A 17,367-nucleotide genomic window follows, 5' to 3' on the forward strand; every position below is an offset into this window, starting at 1 on the left:
GGATTCTACAAAGAATACTAAGAAAAAACCCAATAAGACATGGGTAGATAATTATACTAAGTAAAATGTTTGAAGTAACATACCACTTTGGCACTCCCCGAGCAGCACTAAAGCGCCGTTTTGATGCCATTATGAGACCTCCATCAGGCAGATATCTACAGCCAGCCAGGTATAATGGAAAAGACTGATGGGATTTAGGTTGGCGCACAGGTTCAGGTCGTCAATGAAAGGACCACCCAGTCACTTTAATCGTCTAGCTGCCAGACTCACACATTTACAGAGAAAGTGCTCAACAGTCTCCTTCTGATAAATGAAATAATAAACCTGGCTTTTTCGCGTATGTACCGATACACGAATTTAGAAATTGAATGGCGTGGGGGAATAGGGCATAGCTCTGCGGTAATTTTCAAGCCCCCGCCAATTTTAAAATGAGCTATCTTTAATTAATCCAAAAATGTAGAGAAGTTATGGCTCTGAAGATAGAAAGTAAACAAAATACACCTCCTGTTGAAAGGAAAAAGAATCTAGAAACAAAATAATTATAAATACGTTGTTATTTGTAAAAAAAACACATAAAAATTAATGATTATATACAATTCATAACGATTTTTAGATGAAACGAGTTACTAAATTAAATTCCGAAGGTTGAAGTGCAAGATTTGAAGGGAAAAATTCAAGAAGAGTTCTAATAAAAATACTGCTTCTGTTCATTTGAAAGAAGTTTAATTTTACATAAATCTTTTTTATAAATTATGCATCCCTGAAATTTTCTTATCTGCACAAACAGTAATACAAACGAAAACCACCCGTTTTAGTTGTTATCGCACTAAACGAATTGGAACGGTTCGGAAACTACGAGTCGAATTCCATCCACTTAGTCATTCAGTGGCTGGCAGTCTGTGCGCGCATAGCGCGAGTGTAATATTTTTTTTAATTTTTAAATCTTCAATATAGAATTTTGGTATCAAAATGATGCCCCCACTGGTGCTACTCTCATTGAGCTTCGTTATCGTCCTACCGCTTTCACTGGACGCCGCATTGCTCACCTGCCGTATTGAACTAGTCGATGGGATGATCAAGAAAGTTTGCCGAAAGCTCGAGTGTCCCGTGGATTGTTCGAATGGTGTATGCGACATGTATTTAAAACGTTGTATTTGCCATGCAGGTTATGAATGGATGAACGGTAAGTGGATGCCTGTTTGCGAAATGCCTGCCTGTGAGGAAAATGAGCATTGCACTGAGCCAAATAAATGCAGCTGCAAAGAAGGATACTTGCGTAATGGTGGTCAATGCCAGCCAGTTTGCGATACAGGGTGTGGCGAGAGTAAATATTGTGCTGCGCCGAATAGCTGTATCTGCAAGGATGGCTACACTGTTGCAGTGGATGGTAGCTGCGAGCCTATTTGTCCCACGGGTTGTGGTAAGCATGGGCGCTGCAAGTCGCCAGGCGTATGTGAATGCGATGAAAATTACAGTGTAGAGGCTGGAGGTGAATGTGCACCGATCTGTGATAAGGAGCTGTGCGCCCATGCCGACTGCCTCGAGCCCTATAAGTGCATTTGTCATGAAGGCTATTCACTTAACTTTGAGAATGGCAAATGTGAGTCGCTGCTGGACAATACAAGTCTGTGGATCGATGTGCGTTTTGGAACGGACGAATGATGGCTATTGAAATTGAATTTAAGCATATAAGTATGTTAGAGTATGTTCATAAACGTCTTTTTTTATTGTAAGAAAGCAAGATGTATAATAAATATATAAAACTACGAAGAAAAGTTTGAAGTGAGCTGCATTGAAATTGTTCCATGCGAAAAAAATTTTAGCGGCGCATATTTTTGCAAAACTTCTGAAAGACGTGTTCCTGACTATACAAGGAGATAGCAGAGAAATGAGGAATAAGTTACAAGTAAACAATTGTGCGCCGTGAAAGACTCTAAAGGTTCGGATGCTATATTCACTAAAGAGCAATTTTTGTATATTATATTTACCCTGATACCTACATATATTAGGGCGGTCCAAGCTGCAGTAATTAGCATTTGTTGCGGCACATCCAGTCATGGTAAATGTAGGGAAAATTCCCTACATGTAGGGATATTTGCCGAAAAAGAAGGACAGATTTTTTTAAATTCTGTAAATGTAGGGAATTTTCAAAAAGGACAGAAAAAATTTTACAATAGCGGGAAATATTAAAAAAGTTCATTTAAAATAAAAAGCCGCAGTAAGATTTCATGCCAGTATTTTTTTCCTTATGACAACATACTTTTAAAGCCTTAATACGGCAACATTGCCATTTTTTCTTCGTTAACGCTAACGCGATTTCTTCTTCGCACGAAAATTGTTAGTTGTCCCGCGTTTTTTTTTTTAGTTTTAGCTTTTTTTATATTTAAAATTTATATATTTTACAGAAATGAGCTCCTCCTCTTCGACTGACTCTTCGGAGGAACACCAGGAGAAAAATTCAAGTATCGGAAACAAAAGTTCAATAACAAGTGGCTTGACGACGACAATTTTTAGTGGCTGGTTGAAAGCTGTGGCTAACGATCCATTCAAATGCAAATGCGCTGAGTGCGACAAAGTTTTGAACTGCGGCAATTCTGATTTGCAGAAGCACGCCGAAGCAAAAACGTACCAAAAAAATATGAAGGCAATAAAAAAGACACCTAAAATAAACAGTTTTTTTTAAGAAAAAGCCGAGTAATCCAAATGGTTCCAGAAATTTCGAAATAAGATTTAGCATGTTCTTCGCTGAGCATAATGTCGCGCTGCAAGTGGCGGACTGTTTTATCCCAATCTTAAAAGAAATCGTGCCGGATTCTGAAAAAATAAAAACTCTGCATTGATTTAAACAGAACTGAATGTAATGAAAAAGTGTAATTTTTAGTCTTTTTGCTGAATTTTTCTTCATATATGTGTTTATAATATAATAAATATGTGTATTTATATATATTTTTGAAATAAAAAAGTAAGGAATTTTTTTGGACTGTATAGGGATTTTTCAAAAAATCATTTACCATCACTGGGCACATCCCTTTTGATATTGAAAAAGGAAAGGCACACATGTTTTTAATTTTAAAAAGAGTTGGTATTTAATGGTGGCGCAAAGCCCATGCAGTTTCCATGTGTCGAGTGTTTTAAGCGCCATGAGAACTATCGATATCGATAACTATGATTTTACAACTGAGAATGGCTTTTCTGTTCAATAATGTTTGGCAGGTCATCATGAATCGTTTAACGCGAGAACAACGCTTCCAAATTGTGGAAATTCAAATATTTATATATATTTATATCATACTCTAAAAATAAATTAAGTTATCAATCAGATTATAGTAAAAAAATTCGTTGCAACAATACTTCTGTTTTGTAGTATCATTTTAAGTTCTCAAGCCCTAAAAAACACACTCGATATTTCAAATGGGAAAAAATTGTTTTCAAATCAGATATAACTGTTATTCAAAAATGATCAAACTATTAAAAATTATGAAACTATGAAATTGTGAGCTATTAAAAACTTATAAAAACTCAAAAAACGTATAAAAACTATTCCAATAAAAAATAGTTTAAAAAACTAAAAAACACGCTTTTATTGCTAATCGAACTAAAAAGTAGAAAATAAATTTTAATGACAAAGGGACCTATAATGAAGTAATAGCAAATCGAACGATCAGTCATAGTCAACTTCCTCAGAACAGAGTTATAACAAAAATTAAGGTACAAATAGAGTAATTCAAATTAGAGTTAAAAGCGTGGGATGCTTGATATAGTAAATATTAATAGGACCATGAATAAGTTCGTGCGGTTTTACAACAGATGGCGTAACTTGATTATTATTCCATCGATCCACATTTCCAAACATTCATTGGAGAGCTACTGTCGTAAGGCACAAACGTCAGTATAAGTTTTTTATTTGAAGCGTAAACAACAATATTTTTACCACACTTGAAAATGTCGAATTTCGTGCCAAATAATGTGTTTTTGCGGGGAATTCTTCTTCATTATTTTAATATGAAGAAAAAAGCAGCCGAAAGTCATCGTATCTTGGTGGAAGTTTATGGTGAGCATGCTCTAGCTGAGCGAACGTGCCAGAAGTGGTTTGCACGCTTTAAAAGTGGTGATTTTGGCTTGGAAGACGAAGAACGCGAGGGTGCGCCGCCAAAGTTCATGGATACCGAATTGGAGGAATTGCTCGATCAAGATCCGGCTCAAACGCAAGAAGAGGTTGCAAAAACTTTGGGAGTTGATCAATCAACCATTTCCAAACGTTTAAAAGCCATGGGAATGATCCGAAAGGTAGGCCATTGGGTGCCGTATGAATTGAAGCCAAGAGACGTTGAACGCCGTTTTATGGCATGCGAACAACTGCTTCAACGGCACAAAAGAAAGGGTTTTTTGCATCGAATTGTGACTGGCGATGAAAAGTGGGTCCATTACGACAATCCAAAACGTCGGGCAACGTATGGATACCCTGGCCATGCTTCAACATCGACGTCGGCGCAGAATATTCATGGCCTGAAGGTTATGCTGTGTATCTGGTGGGGCCAGCTGGGTGTTGTGTATTATGAGCTACTGAAACCGAATGAAACGATTACGGGGGATGTCTACCGACGACAATTGATGCGTTTGAGCCGAGCACTGCGAGAAAAACGGCCGCAATACGCCGATAGACACGACAAAGTTATTTTGCAACATGACAATGCTCGGCCACATGTTGCACAAGTGGTCAAAACATACTTAGAAACGCTCAAATGGGATGTCCTACCCCACCCGCCGTATAGTCCAGACCTTGCGCCATCCGATTACTATCTCTTCCGATCGATGCAACATGGCCTGGCTGACCAGCACTTCCGTAATTACGATGAAGTCAAAAAATGGATCGATTCGTGGATTGCGGCAAAACCGACCGAATTTTTCACAAAGGGAATCCGTGAATTGCCAGAAAGATGGGAAAAAGTAGTAGTAAGCGATGGACAATACTTTGAATATTAAATTTGTAACCATTTTACGTCAATAAAGTTTCAAATTTCGAAAAAAACCGCACGAACTTATTCATAGTCCTATTACAATCATTCTATTGGCAACTACCTATGTACAGAGGGTTATGAAAGTGAAGCAAAATGCATCCCACGCTTTTAATTCTAATTTGAATTACTCTACTTGTATCTTAAGTTTTGTTATAATTCTGTTCTGAGGTAGTTGACTATGAGTGATCGTTCGATTTGCTATTACTTCATTAAAATTTATTTTCTACTTTTTAGTTCGATTAGCAACAAAAGCGTGTTTTTTAGTTTTTTTAAACTATTTTTTATTTTTAGTATATGTAGGTGTTTACGAGTAATATACTATTACACAACCGCACACTAAATACTAACCCCAATGGTGGTGTGGAAACTAAAAATTTCCAATTTTTGTTTAAAAAAATACTCAATTCATGTTTCTACCGGTGTGGCAATATTGGCAAATGTTATAAAAAATGCACATTTTTCAGCGCTCTCACGAGAAAAAGAGTTTCCCATCTAGTCATCTATGTTGTGTGTTCCGAGTCGATCAGATTTTTAGAACCCAGTGAAAATTAAGCTCAAAGATTCCGTTACATTCATTCATACATACAACCCGAGCTAATAAAAGTGTGTTAAAAAAAGAAAATATTAATCCTGGCAATCCTAATAAGGATAATGGAAAACTTTTATCAAATTATTGCATTGTCATCGGTCCTTGATAGGTGTGCAAAATTCCAAGTCGATCAGATTCTTAGAAGCCAGTGAAAATTAAGCTCAAAGATTCCGTTACATACATACATACATACAACCCGACCTAATAAAAGTGTGTTAAAAATAAGCCCATTTCTTCCAAATGCGCCCTCTCATGGCCAGCCATGAAGCCCACATGAACTAGTTTTTGCTTCTAATTTCAATTGGATAGATAAATTCAGATCAAGCTTGAAATTTGGTATTTTGATAATGGAAAAACATTAGTATAATGTAACACGCTTTGAAAAAAAAATAAGGTTGTAAAGGTGGGATAAAAGGGTGTATCGCCATCTTAAAACTGAAAACCGTACCCTCCGGTGACTTATAGTTTTTAAGTAATTTATTGTTAAAGTTCTGTAATTTACCGAAAAGTTGGTGTTGCCAGACACCTCAAATAAGAACGAAGTTCTCATGCAGGGACGTTCAGTGGCCGCACAGTGGCAGAAATGGTCAATCTAGCGGCGCTTTAGCGAAATTTTTAAATTCAGAATTCTCCAAATTTTGTTTGTTTTATTGAAAATTTATTTCCTAATGGTGTCTTTTCTGGTTTCGTTTTTGTTTCGTTCCAAATACTCGCATATCTGTGAGCTTTCGAATTTAACACATGTTTTAACAAGTGCAATAATTACTATTTACCTATTTTTAAGTGCAATTTTGTTGAACTGAAAAACTTAAATATAAAATTTTTTAATAAGATTTGCGACTTAATTATCATAATTTGGTATGTGTTAAATAAAAAAAAAGTCTTTGTGGTCTGTTAATATATCTTTATCTATATCAAAGTGTTTTTATGTATGTAATCCAATGTTCCGTAGAAAATAAGTGTGGTGGATTCGATGGGATTCGATTCAATGTTTGTATAATATAATTTGTTAAAATATGTTGTGGGCTACGTCTTGTCAAACAATTGGCTGCAAGTATTTTGCAAGTTACTGATTTTTTTCCTTTTTTAGATACTATGGCAGAGTCCAAGCGCACCCTTTTTTTAATATGGCACAGTGAACCAGTACCAACAAAAAAATTTCTCATGGTTTAAAATCATATATTTTCTAACGTCATTGATCGCTCACAGTAAGTATAGTGAAGAGCAAACTCGCAAAATTCAAAAACAATTGAGAAATTTCATAAGCAAACTTGTAGAAAAGTGGAAAGAATGTCATAGGGTTATGTCAGTGTTCGAAGAGCGAAATAAGAAATGGTTGGATGAAAATATAATTTTTTCTAAGCCAACTGATCACCGTATACAAAAACCTTTTACAGAGTGTACAATGAAAACTCAAAAAAAAATCATCAATTGTTAACGAAACACCTAACCAAGAGTTAATGGTAGCGGCAAACGTAAGTCTTTACAAAGCTGGAAAAAGAAATGCTTCACAGGTTGTTTCAAAATTCTTTGCAGAAAGTTCGACTGCTTCAAAAATTCTTAAGTCTGTAAACTCTGAACAAAAAACCCCAATTCCGTATACACCTGAGGAAGCTTTATCTCTTTATATAGATGGCGGATACTCAAAAAGGTCGTACAAAATAATGCAGTATGGTACCAAAGAACGAAATCTTTTGAAGGTGTTTTGACTGTAGGCAATATTAATGACAGCATAAAAGCAATACATATTTAAATGGGGCTGTGACGGCAGCAGTGGTCACTCCACTTACCGTCAACGATTTAGTGCTTCTGATTGTGAAATAACTGATGAGTATTTATTTGCTGTATGTATTGTGCCTTTACAAATTAAAACAGGAGACGCTGTTCTATGGCAAAATAACAGGCCTTATTCAACTCGGTTCTGCAGATCCATTGAAATAATTTTTGAAAAAGAGTCAGCGGAGTTAGTTAAGGTTGAGATAGATAATATTAAAAGGCAAATTGTAAGCATTGTTCCGACAAAGTTGAGTTTTTTCGAAGTAGTACATGAATTCCATTTAACAATGATTGATGGGAATGTTTTTAACACTTTTGCGGGCTCATCATCGCTGGCCTGTGGAATTTGTGGAGCAACTCCAAAATTGATGAATAATCTAAATAATGTTCAATTGAGACAACACAGGAGCACTTGTATGAATATGGATTGTCAACACTTCATGCTTGGATACGGTGCTTTGAGAGTATAATTCATATCGCCTATAGGATACCCATACAAAATTGGCAAATTCGTGAAGAAAATAAAGAAATCGCTCAGCAAACCAAAAGCAAGATTCAACTTGAGCTAAAAGAAAAAATGGGTATATTGGTGGACATTCCCACGAAAGGTTCAGGCAATACAAACACTGGGAATACTGCAAGAATATTTTTCCAGCATTCAATTTTAGCCTCTACAGTACCTGGCGTAAAAGTAGAACTTATAAAAAGGCTTGGTATAATTTTGCGTACTATGGCATGTGGGTATGCAGTTAACATAGAGGCTTTTCGCATATATGCTTGAAATACAGCAGAATTATTTGTTTCCAAATAACCTTGGTATGCCTTGTATATGCCTCCATCTGTACATAAAATATGAATACACGGAGCAGATATTATTGAAAAAGTTTCGCTACCAATAGGAATGATGTCAGAAGAGATACTTGAGGCAAGAAATAAAGATTTTCGCAGTTATAGCGAATAAACTCAAGGTTGAATACAATGGAAGACTTAATACACACTCTTTTAGTTCCTTCAGATCCTATTATTACATCTAAGTCTAAAAGCACCTCCAAGTACTCCAAAAATCACATTGAAATAGATGATGGGTCAAAAACCATAAGAACATAGAAATAAATAATTAACACATATTTTTAGAATAAAGTAATGTATTTTTTCATTGTATTTAAGAAGCTATTTAGAAAGCGCCGCTAGATTGACCATTTCTCCCACTGTGGGCCGATTGCTTGTAAATCTACAGTATTTTTTGCTTTAGCTTGGAAATGAGAAACATTTTTGAAAATACATTCCGTCGAAAAAGTACCGGGAATTGTTCAGTAAAGCTCAAAATAATTGTTTAAATATTAAAATTTATTTTGTCGCCTTCAAAATAAGCTTCATTCGAAGCAATCATCAAAACACCTTTTAAACGCGCTTCAAAAGATATTCTTCAGCTCTTTCAGCGAATTCTCCTCAACGGCCTCTATCACTCAAAGCGGCATCCACAGAGTGGCAATTTAAGTTTTGGAAAAAGGAAAAGGTCACAGGGGGCTAAATTCGGTGAATACGGTGGTTGCTCGATGGTATTTGTCAAGTTTTTGGTCAAAAAAGTGTTCACAATATGAGCCTTTTCTTGCCACAAATCGGGTCCTTTTCTACGAGCATTCTCTCTCAAACGTCGCGAAGCATTTGTAATGAATTCCGAGTGCACAACACCATAATAATCAAAGGAAACGAGTAGCATGACTTTCACTTTTGACCGTCTTTGACGTGATTTTTTGGGTTTCGGCTCATGTGGATAGCACCGTTCAGCGCCTGACTGGTTTGCATGTCAAACTCATAAACCAACGTCGCATCACATGTTATGATGCGCTCAATAAATTTTGGATCCGAATTCTCTTGCTCAAGCATATCATCAGCCGCCTTCTTTCGAACTCTCTTGAAACGAGTAGAGCAGCCGTCTTGGCCCCTCATGTCCAATTGATTGTGTAAAATGTTGCGAATTAATTAGTGAGACACGCTAAGGTCACGAGCTACCTCCCTCAAATTTAAATGATGGTTTTCCAGCTCCATTTCCGTGACTTTATCGACGTTTTCATCCGTTGAAGACGTTGATGGGCGACCAGATCAGGGCGAATCTTCCACGACTTCTCTCCCTCTGCAAAAACCGTATACCACTCGTAGACCTGTGTTTTTGATAGAGCCCACTCGTCATGGGCTTTCTGCAACATTTTCAACCATTCGGCATACGAAATCCTGTTCAAAACACAAATTTTAAGACAAATTCTTTACTTCATAGTGAAAATCGCAGAGCCCACCTGCGGTTGACTGATATAATTAAATGCCAAAAACAAGCTAATTGACAGATCACGCTCAAATTCTGCAACTCAATAGAGGACAGTTGTACCAATATTTCAGCAAAAACAATTTAGACATTTAGACGCGCGCTTTTTAAATGAACAATTCCCAATATTTTTTTGGCAGAATAAACATAAAAACAAAAACGCCACAGGAGGAAATTTGGAATAAAAACCGTGCGATTGTCTGAATATAGTTATACACGTACTTACATAACTCATCGAACCTTAAAAACAACGATATTAAAGGTTTTGTAAATTTGTAGAATTTTTGCATAGAACTTTTATTCGCGTGTGCGACTGTTATTCGCGGCCGCGCTTCAAAAAACGAACCCTCTTCAGTCCAACTCCAGCTACGCCATTCAGAGTATTTTTGCGTAGAACTCCTTTCCACGTTAAAACCATTGAACCCAAAATTAAAACGTCATATGAGTGTGTGTAGTAAGGAGGCACAATAACCCCCATCTCATTATCAACACTGAACTGAAATACTTCATTTTTGCTCATATTTTTATTTTCATTTGCAGGCATCCGGCAACACTATACTGTTGTCAATTCCAATGAATTGTTCGCGTATTTAAATTGGAAAGTGATGATATGGGTAAATGCATTTTCATTTATTTTCAGTAAAATATTTCGAATACGAGTATAAAAATAAGTAAAAACACGCATAAATTTAAGTGAAGTTTTAAGTTTGAATGTGGCAAACTATTGGGTTGGTAACTAAGTAATAGCGAATTTTTTTAAAAAATCAAAGACAATTTTTTCATGGAACTACATATATAACTTAATTCTGTAATGTATTGCTCATTCTTATCAATGACCTTTTGCCATCTTTCAGGCAGCATCATAATCCCACGTTCATAAAACTTCTGGTTTTTATTAGCAAACAACTGAATCAGATACGATTTGACATCATCATCATTATTGAAATTTTTATCATTCAAGGAGTTTTGTGAAGATCGAAAGGTCAGGACTATATGGTGGATGTGGCAAAACATCCCAACCAAGCTCCAATAATTTTTGCCGAGTGGCCAAAGATGTGTGTGGCCTTGCCTTGTCATGATGGAATACAATACTTTTTCCATTTGTCAATTCGAGCCGCTTTTCTTCAACTGCATTATTTAATTTAGTTAGTTGGTCAATGTATGATAGACATCAGAATTGATCGTTCGGTTGGGTGGTAAGAGTTCAAAGTAGGCAATTCCTTTGTAATCACACCAAACCGATAACAAAACATTCTTTAGATTGATATCAGCTTTTAATGTTGTCTGAGTTAGTTCACCTGGCCTGCTCCACGATCTTTTCCGTTTTAAATTGTTGTAAACAACCCATTTTTCATCGCCAGTTATCAATCATCAGTTTCAAAATGGATTACTTTCATTACGTTTCTTTAGCAAATCACAGCTGTTAATGCGTTGCGTTAAATGCGTTTCTTTCAGTTCGTTAGGAACCCATGTGTCGAGTTTTTGAACATAGCCAAGTTGTTTTAAGTGAATTTCAATGCGTGTATGTGATACATGAAGCTTCTCTGCAATCTCACGTGTTGTACTGTGGCGATCCGAATCGATTATTGCTTTGATTAGGGCGTCATCAACTTCAACTGGACGACCAGAGCGTTTTTCATCTTTGAATGAAAAATCACCAGAACGAAATTTGGCAAACCAATTTTGACACTGCCGTTCTTTGAAGGCTTCGTCACCATAAACAGCACATAACTTTTTATGAGCTTGCGATGCGGTTTTCCCTTTGCGGAAATAAAAAAGCAAAATATGACGAAAATGTTCCTTTTGATTTTCTATTTTTCAACGAACGCCAAACGAAAACTACGCAACCGATCAAAAAACTTTTTTTACTGATTGACAGCTGAATTGCCAACTATCAAATAACAAAATGTGTTTTACATTTGTACTACGTCTGCAAACCGAAAAATTCGACTGAAGCCATCTATGAGTGAAATCGGCAATTACTTAGTTGCCAACCCAATGCAATGAAGTTCTCGAGGGCACTTTGAAGACACATAATTACAAAACTATTATTTCCGGAATAATTGGGAGTTATAAGGGTAGTGCCTGAACCACTCCCTAACATCTCCACCAAGTTTTATTAAATAAATCATTATCTGCCTAAAATTGCCCGTGTTACATCATACCAAACCCGACACTTGATAATTGTTTTCCAATAAAAACAAATCTATTTTTTAAACATTCTAAAGAAATTGTATTTAAAAAGAAAAGATATTTTCCCCATATACATAAAATACATGGGATTTCATAGGCTTTGAGGCACCTCATTCGACTTCCTATCGACTTTTTATGGACTACCCTAATATATATTTATGTAAACAACAAACACAATTGTGATAAAAATTCACAATTGATATAAAATAAAATAATATTCTGCAAAAATAAATAAAACAAAGCAAAACTTTCTTTTGGCGGACACTTAACGTCAGTCACCTTTTGTCCTTTAATTATATCATTCAAACAAAAATATTGATGTATTTTTTCAAAAGCGCATATTTCATTTATGTGAATAAGTGCATATAAGCCAATACGAAAAATAAAAATTAATATTATAGTATATTTCAGTCAATAAACTACAATACATAAAAGTAGGTACATATGTACATATATTAGATTGGATTTGGCTTTTCATACTTTTTAACAATTCGAAAGCCGCAAACAAATCGTTTTAAGTTTGAGATTGCATTCATTAGATTTTTCCGTAATACTCTCAGTGCCAGTACTAGATTCGTCAATAGTTTCTATGTGTTCATCAGTAAAAAATCCTACCCGAAATCTAGGTTTTCGTTCCATGTATTATCATCTATTGTTATAAATTCATCAGAATTTGAATCAGATATTAATTCAATTGACGAAGCAAACGTTGGAAGCGGCAAGTCATCTTGGGGTTCGAATCCAATTGACGCGTTTTTGATTTTGTCAAACCCTGCTTTTTGAAAACAGTCGTTTAAGGGGGGAACCTGCTTTAGAGGCTTCAAAAATCACTTTTTGTTTTATTTTCTTAGTTTAACTAGAAGCTATACTATACTAAAATAAAATTGTTTGGGGTTTTTGGTTTCAGATGAAAATTGCGACCTGCGTCTTTCGCGCCGCACAATACATGCACACTTAAGGCGCCTCGGCAAAATGCTTGTACCAGGCATAATATGACATATGTTTTAATAAAAAAATTTGTGAAGACTGTTGAAACATAAAACAACAAAACCTGAAAGTTTCGTTTTAATCGAATATTTCTTTCCTTCCCAAAAAAATCCACGAAAAAATCGATTTTTTTAAGCCTCTTAAGCAGGCTCCCCCTTAAGTTTCCGTTTGAACCATTTCCAGAGCTTTTTTTACGAAATCTTTTACCTCTAAGACATTTATAATTAATTCTTTTAATCGAGCCAGCCAAGATATGCCTAACTTGAAGGTTTCGATAAAAAATTTTCAAATTTGGAATCAGTCCTTGATCTAACGGCTGGCAAACCGAAGTCGTGTTACTACCATCAGTCATTGTGTCATCGCTTCACGAGTCATCAATGCCTTTCTATTTGATTGCCAATTTATAGGAAGTTGTTTAATATCCATTTGCGTCAGTGGGATGAGCAGCTTTCCCAATAAAAAGCGGTTTTTCTTTTTTCCAGTTCTTTTGCCTAAAATACAAGGTGAAGTCCAAAATAAACTAGACTGGCGTTTGTGCGTTGGAAAATATATCCCTAGCTGACTTCGAGTGAAAGCTTGGTGACATTCGGTTCAGTGTAAGCGAAGTTATTGCAATTCATGGAATCAGAGTTGAATATCTACAATACATCGATTTATCGCATTTTAACTGATCATTTGGGCTTACGAAAGGTCTCTGCACGTTTCATTGCGCACAAGTTAACTGGGAACCAAAAATTGCTCAGAATTCAACATTCGAAAGACCTCATTAAAGAGGCGAGAAAAGACGAGAACTTCCTTTACAACATTGTAACTGGGGATGAAACGTGGTGTTTCCAACATGAACCTGAAACTAAGCGTCAAAGTGTCGAATGGAAGGCCCCAGACGAGCCATCACCCAAAAACTCGCGTTTGGAGAAGTCAAAAATCAAGTCGATGCTCATTTGTTTTCACGATTCCAAGGGAATTGTCCACGGGCCACCGTCAGTGCAGTTTTCTATCATGGCGTTTTGAAGCGTTTGTTGTATTGCATTTGTCAAATTCACCTTGAATACCGCGAAGGAGGAAGCTGGCACTTATTGCATGATAATGCACCATCTCGTCTTTCCACTCTTGTGACTGATTTTTGACTAGAAATCGCATTTTAACCATCAATCACTTACCGCATTCTACCTATTCGGAAATTGCATTTGGCCATGAAAGGAAAACGTTTTGCGTTCGTAGAGACCATCGAAAAGGCTTGTACTTACATCTTGAAGGACATTCCGGTCAATGACCTGAAACACTCCTTCGAAAAGCTTTTAGAACGCGCTAAACAGTGTATCGTGGAGAGAGGGGACTATTTTGAATAAATATATTCGAAGTTATTAAAACAAAGTTCCTGTCGTTTTTATCATATTTTAGCTCAGTCTTGTTTATTTTGGACTTCAACCTTTCCTTTGATAATTTGTGAGGAATACCTGATTTTTTGAAGCTCTGAAGAAAAGGCCTATCTCACCAGTATAATACACCAAATGTAATGGATTTATTATTTTTTTTATTTGGAAAAATTATGATTGCAAGATTTGATTAGTAAAACTTACCTAGCCAGTAGGACAAATTGTTTTCCTCGTAAGTATTAATAATTTAAATTTTCCCCTTGGTGTGAAGATTTAATCTCCCCATCGCATTACAAGTATTCGCTATAATTGAACACAAATCAGTGCACAAAACAAACAAAATGTGGGTATGAAAATACATCACACTTTATACGGGAGGTCCCCTTTTTCCATTTTTTATATTTTTTCCGTGAGCAGTTCACGTCCGTTGAACAGAGGTTTTGCTTTGATTTGTTATAAAAAAATCTGAATGTCTTTGATAAGAGGTTCGCGTCCGCTCCATAGAGGTTATTGTGTCAATTTTATGAAAAATAACTGCCCGTGTCTGGCCTAGAGAATGTCTGCTTAAGAGAAAACAATTTGTTCCACAATTTACAGTTAAAACTTGATATAGAAAAAAATGTCCGCACAAGGGGAATGCCCACATTTTAGCGGTGTTCGTTAGGAGAGATTTCACTGTATTTAGAGATTCACTGTAGATCAGGAAATAAAATTTGATTCACTTCATTCAACATTTCCCGACTTTGTATGGACTACCCTAATATATATATTTAAGCTCAAAATTCTGGTAAAGAACACTATATTCTGCAAATAAAACCGCAAAAACGTTTTATTTTTCACATGACTCTACTCTTAGCTCGATTCATTCAGAGCCAGCTTAAGACTATGGGCGCCTCCATTAAAGTGGAGAAAAAGCTCGGCCAAACACCTATCGCTGTATGTATGCACGCACCATTCATATCAGAAATTCCCATTCCACTGCGAAGCATGAATTCCTTAATCCGCTCAAAATCAAAAATATTCATACAAATTTCAGTGATTTACCTGCTACAAGCATACAAACATAGCGTACGTCGGGGCACGCGCTGGCAATGAGAGTGCGACTTCCTTCAATTACTGTTTTCTCGCTAATTTGCACACTCACATACATCACAGTTTATTTTATATGCACAATTTTTTGAAGAACTTTTTGCTTTATTTAATTTTTCTAATAAAAGATGACGCACTAAGCCATACGGGGTTTTATCTTTCTCCTTTTGGGGTTGCGGATGTGCTTTTCATAACTTTTTTCGTACTTAATTTTATGTAAATAAAATTATTGTAACTTCAACAATACATGAATACAAAAATTCTAAGCACAATAATAACTGGTATCGTAAAGTCCGATTTGAGTATTTTTATGTTTCATAGGCGGCCGCCGTAACCGAATGGGTTGGTGCGTGATTACCATTCGGAATTCACAGAGAGAACATTGGTTCGAATCTCGGTGAAAGCAAAATTAATAAAAACATTTTCCTAATAGCGGTCGCCCCTCAGCAGGCAATGCCAAACCTCCGAGTGTATTTCTGCCATGAAAAAGCTCCTCATAAAAATATCTGCCGATCGGACTCGGCTTGAAACTGTAGGTCCCTCCATTTGTGGAACAACATCAAGACGCCCACCCAAAAAGGGTGTACGCGCCAATTATATATATATATATAATATATAAATATTTTTCTAATTCACGAAATGAACTCGCTTATCTCTGCCTATTATGTCGGTGAGCGCATACAGCCCAACATTCTGTAGTTCACCTTCTCATTACCTTCCGCCAAGGGTTAAACATGGAAGCAGATGGATTAAAAATTCACTGAAAATCAGAACTTATTGATTCACGAGTACGAACTCAAATTCAAAATCTTGATTATTAAAATGCTTCTTTCAAAAGAACATGCGCTAATTTTCTATCAGATCCTCATTAAAAGACGTTCTGCGAAAATTTTTCGTATTTTATATGAAAATGAGCACAAAAAAAATTCTTATATTAAATATAATGAAATGTTACGAAATTATATATTAAATATAATGAAATAGAACGAATAACTTCCTTTTTTTGTAGTAATTAAAGATTTCGTGCAACCATTTCAGGGATTTGTGTACACAAATTCACAAAAATTAGTTCACCCTCATGGTTTATAAAAGGGAAGAAAATTCCGCACCTTCACCTGGTCAAAAAATATAAAAGTTCGAAAAAATAGAACACAAATTTTATAGCTCTAACATATTGCGAGAAAAATTCCACCATTACTTTTGTGAGAACAGCCACGAGCATTTTTGTAAAAATGAAAAAAAGTGAGTCTCCTATGTTAGCAAAAATAAGAGGTTTATAAGTATTAGGAAGACCCTTCACCATCGATTGGAGCCGATCACTGCTGCAGCATGCTGGCCTACTCAAGTTGGACGCCTAATTCTGGTCGTTCAACAGAGGTCGCCACACACCGATGATATTGAAGGTTTAGTGAGTGAAGTGGCGCCTGGTTTGAGGGCTTATCACAAGCGCTTACACCCTTTTTGGGTATTTGACCGAGCTGCTCCTTCTTTTTATGGTGAGCGTCTTGATGTTGTTCCACACATGGAGAGATCTTCAACTTTAAGCCGACTCCCAACGGTAGGTACTCAGACCCGGAGGTTTGCCATTGCTTATCGAGGGGCGACCGCTATTACAAAAAACTTGTCTATCTATTGATGCTTCATACCCGGAGATTCGAACCTGTACACCAATCCATTCGTTTACAGCGGTTTCTAATTCTCATGATTATAATTATTTTACCATTAAAGTTCTGTCGGGATTTTACTTCTTCTTTCATCTGTATCAGTTTTTTACATTCGGGAACACACTACTAAAATTTCCTATAATTTTTACAGCAAATTTTAGTTCTCTAATTGCTTTTTTAATGGAGTTTCAAGACGCTAGGGTGTTAAAATATTAAAAAAAAATGGGTTGTTGAGATTTACTATAAGTCTTTGAAAACGGAGATTATATTGGAATCGTTCATAAAAAAAATAAAATTTTATTCTTGAAAAAAAAGATGGTGTAGTAGCGAAAAATCCGTTTGGTCTTTTACTACT

At 36.0% G+C, this 17,367-nt stretch overlaps 1 protein-coding gene across 1 annotated transcript; it reads left to right on the plus strand.

Moving 5' to 3' along the window:
- Positions 1-969: 969 nt before the first annotated feature.
- Positions 970-1,662, plus strand: LOC129236336 (epidermal growth factor-like protein). The gene has a single exon (XM_054870674.1). It carries the CDS (start codon positions 970-972, stop codon positions 1,660-1,662), a length of 693 nt encoding a protein of 230 aa, XP_054726649.1.
- The last annotated feature ends 15,705 nt before the right edge of the window (positions 1,663-17,367 follow it).

The sequence above is a fragment of the Anastrepha obliqua genome, chromosome 1, assembly GCF_027943255.1.
Source record: "Anastrepha obliqua isolate idAnaObli1 chromosome 1, idAnaObli1_1.0, whole genome shotgun sequence".
Taxonomy (NCBI): domain Eukaryota; kingdom Metazoa; phylum Arthropoda; class Insecta; order Diptera; family Tephritidae; genus Anastrepha; species Anastrepha obliqua.

Excerpts from the sequence above, each read along its gene's own strand:
- LOC129236336 (XM_054870674.1), top strand. The coding sequence starts at position 970 with ATGATGCCCCCACTGGTGCTACTCTCATTGAGCTTCGTTATCGTCCTA.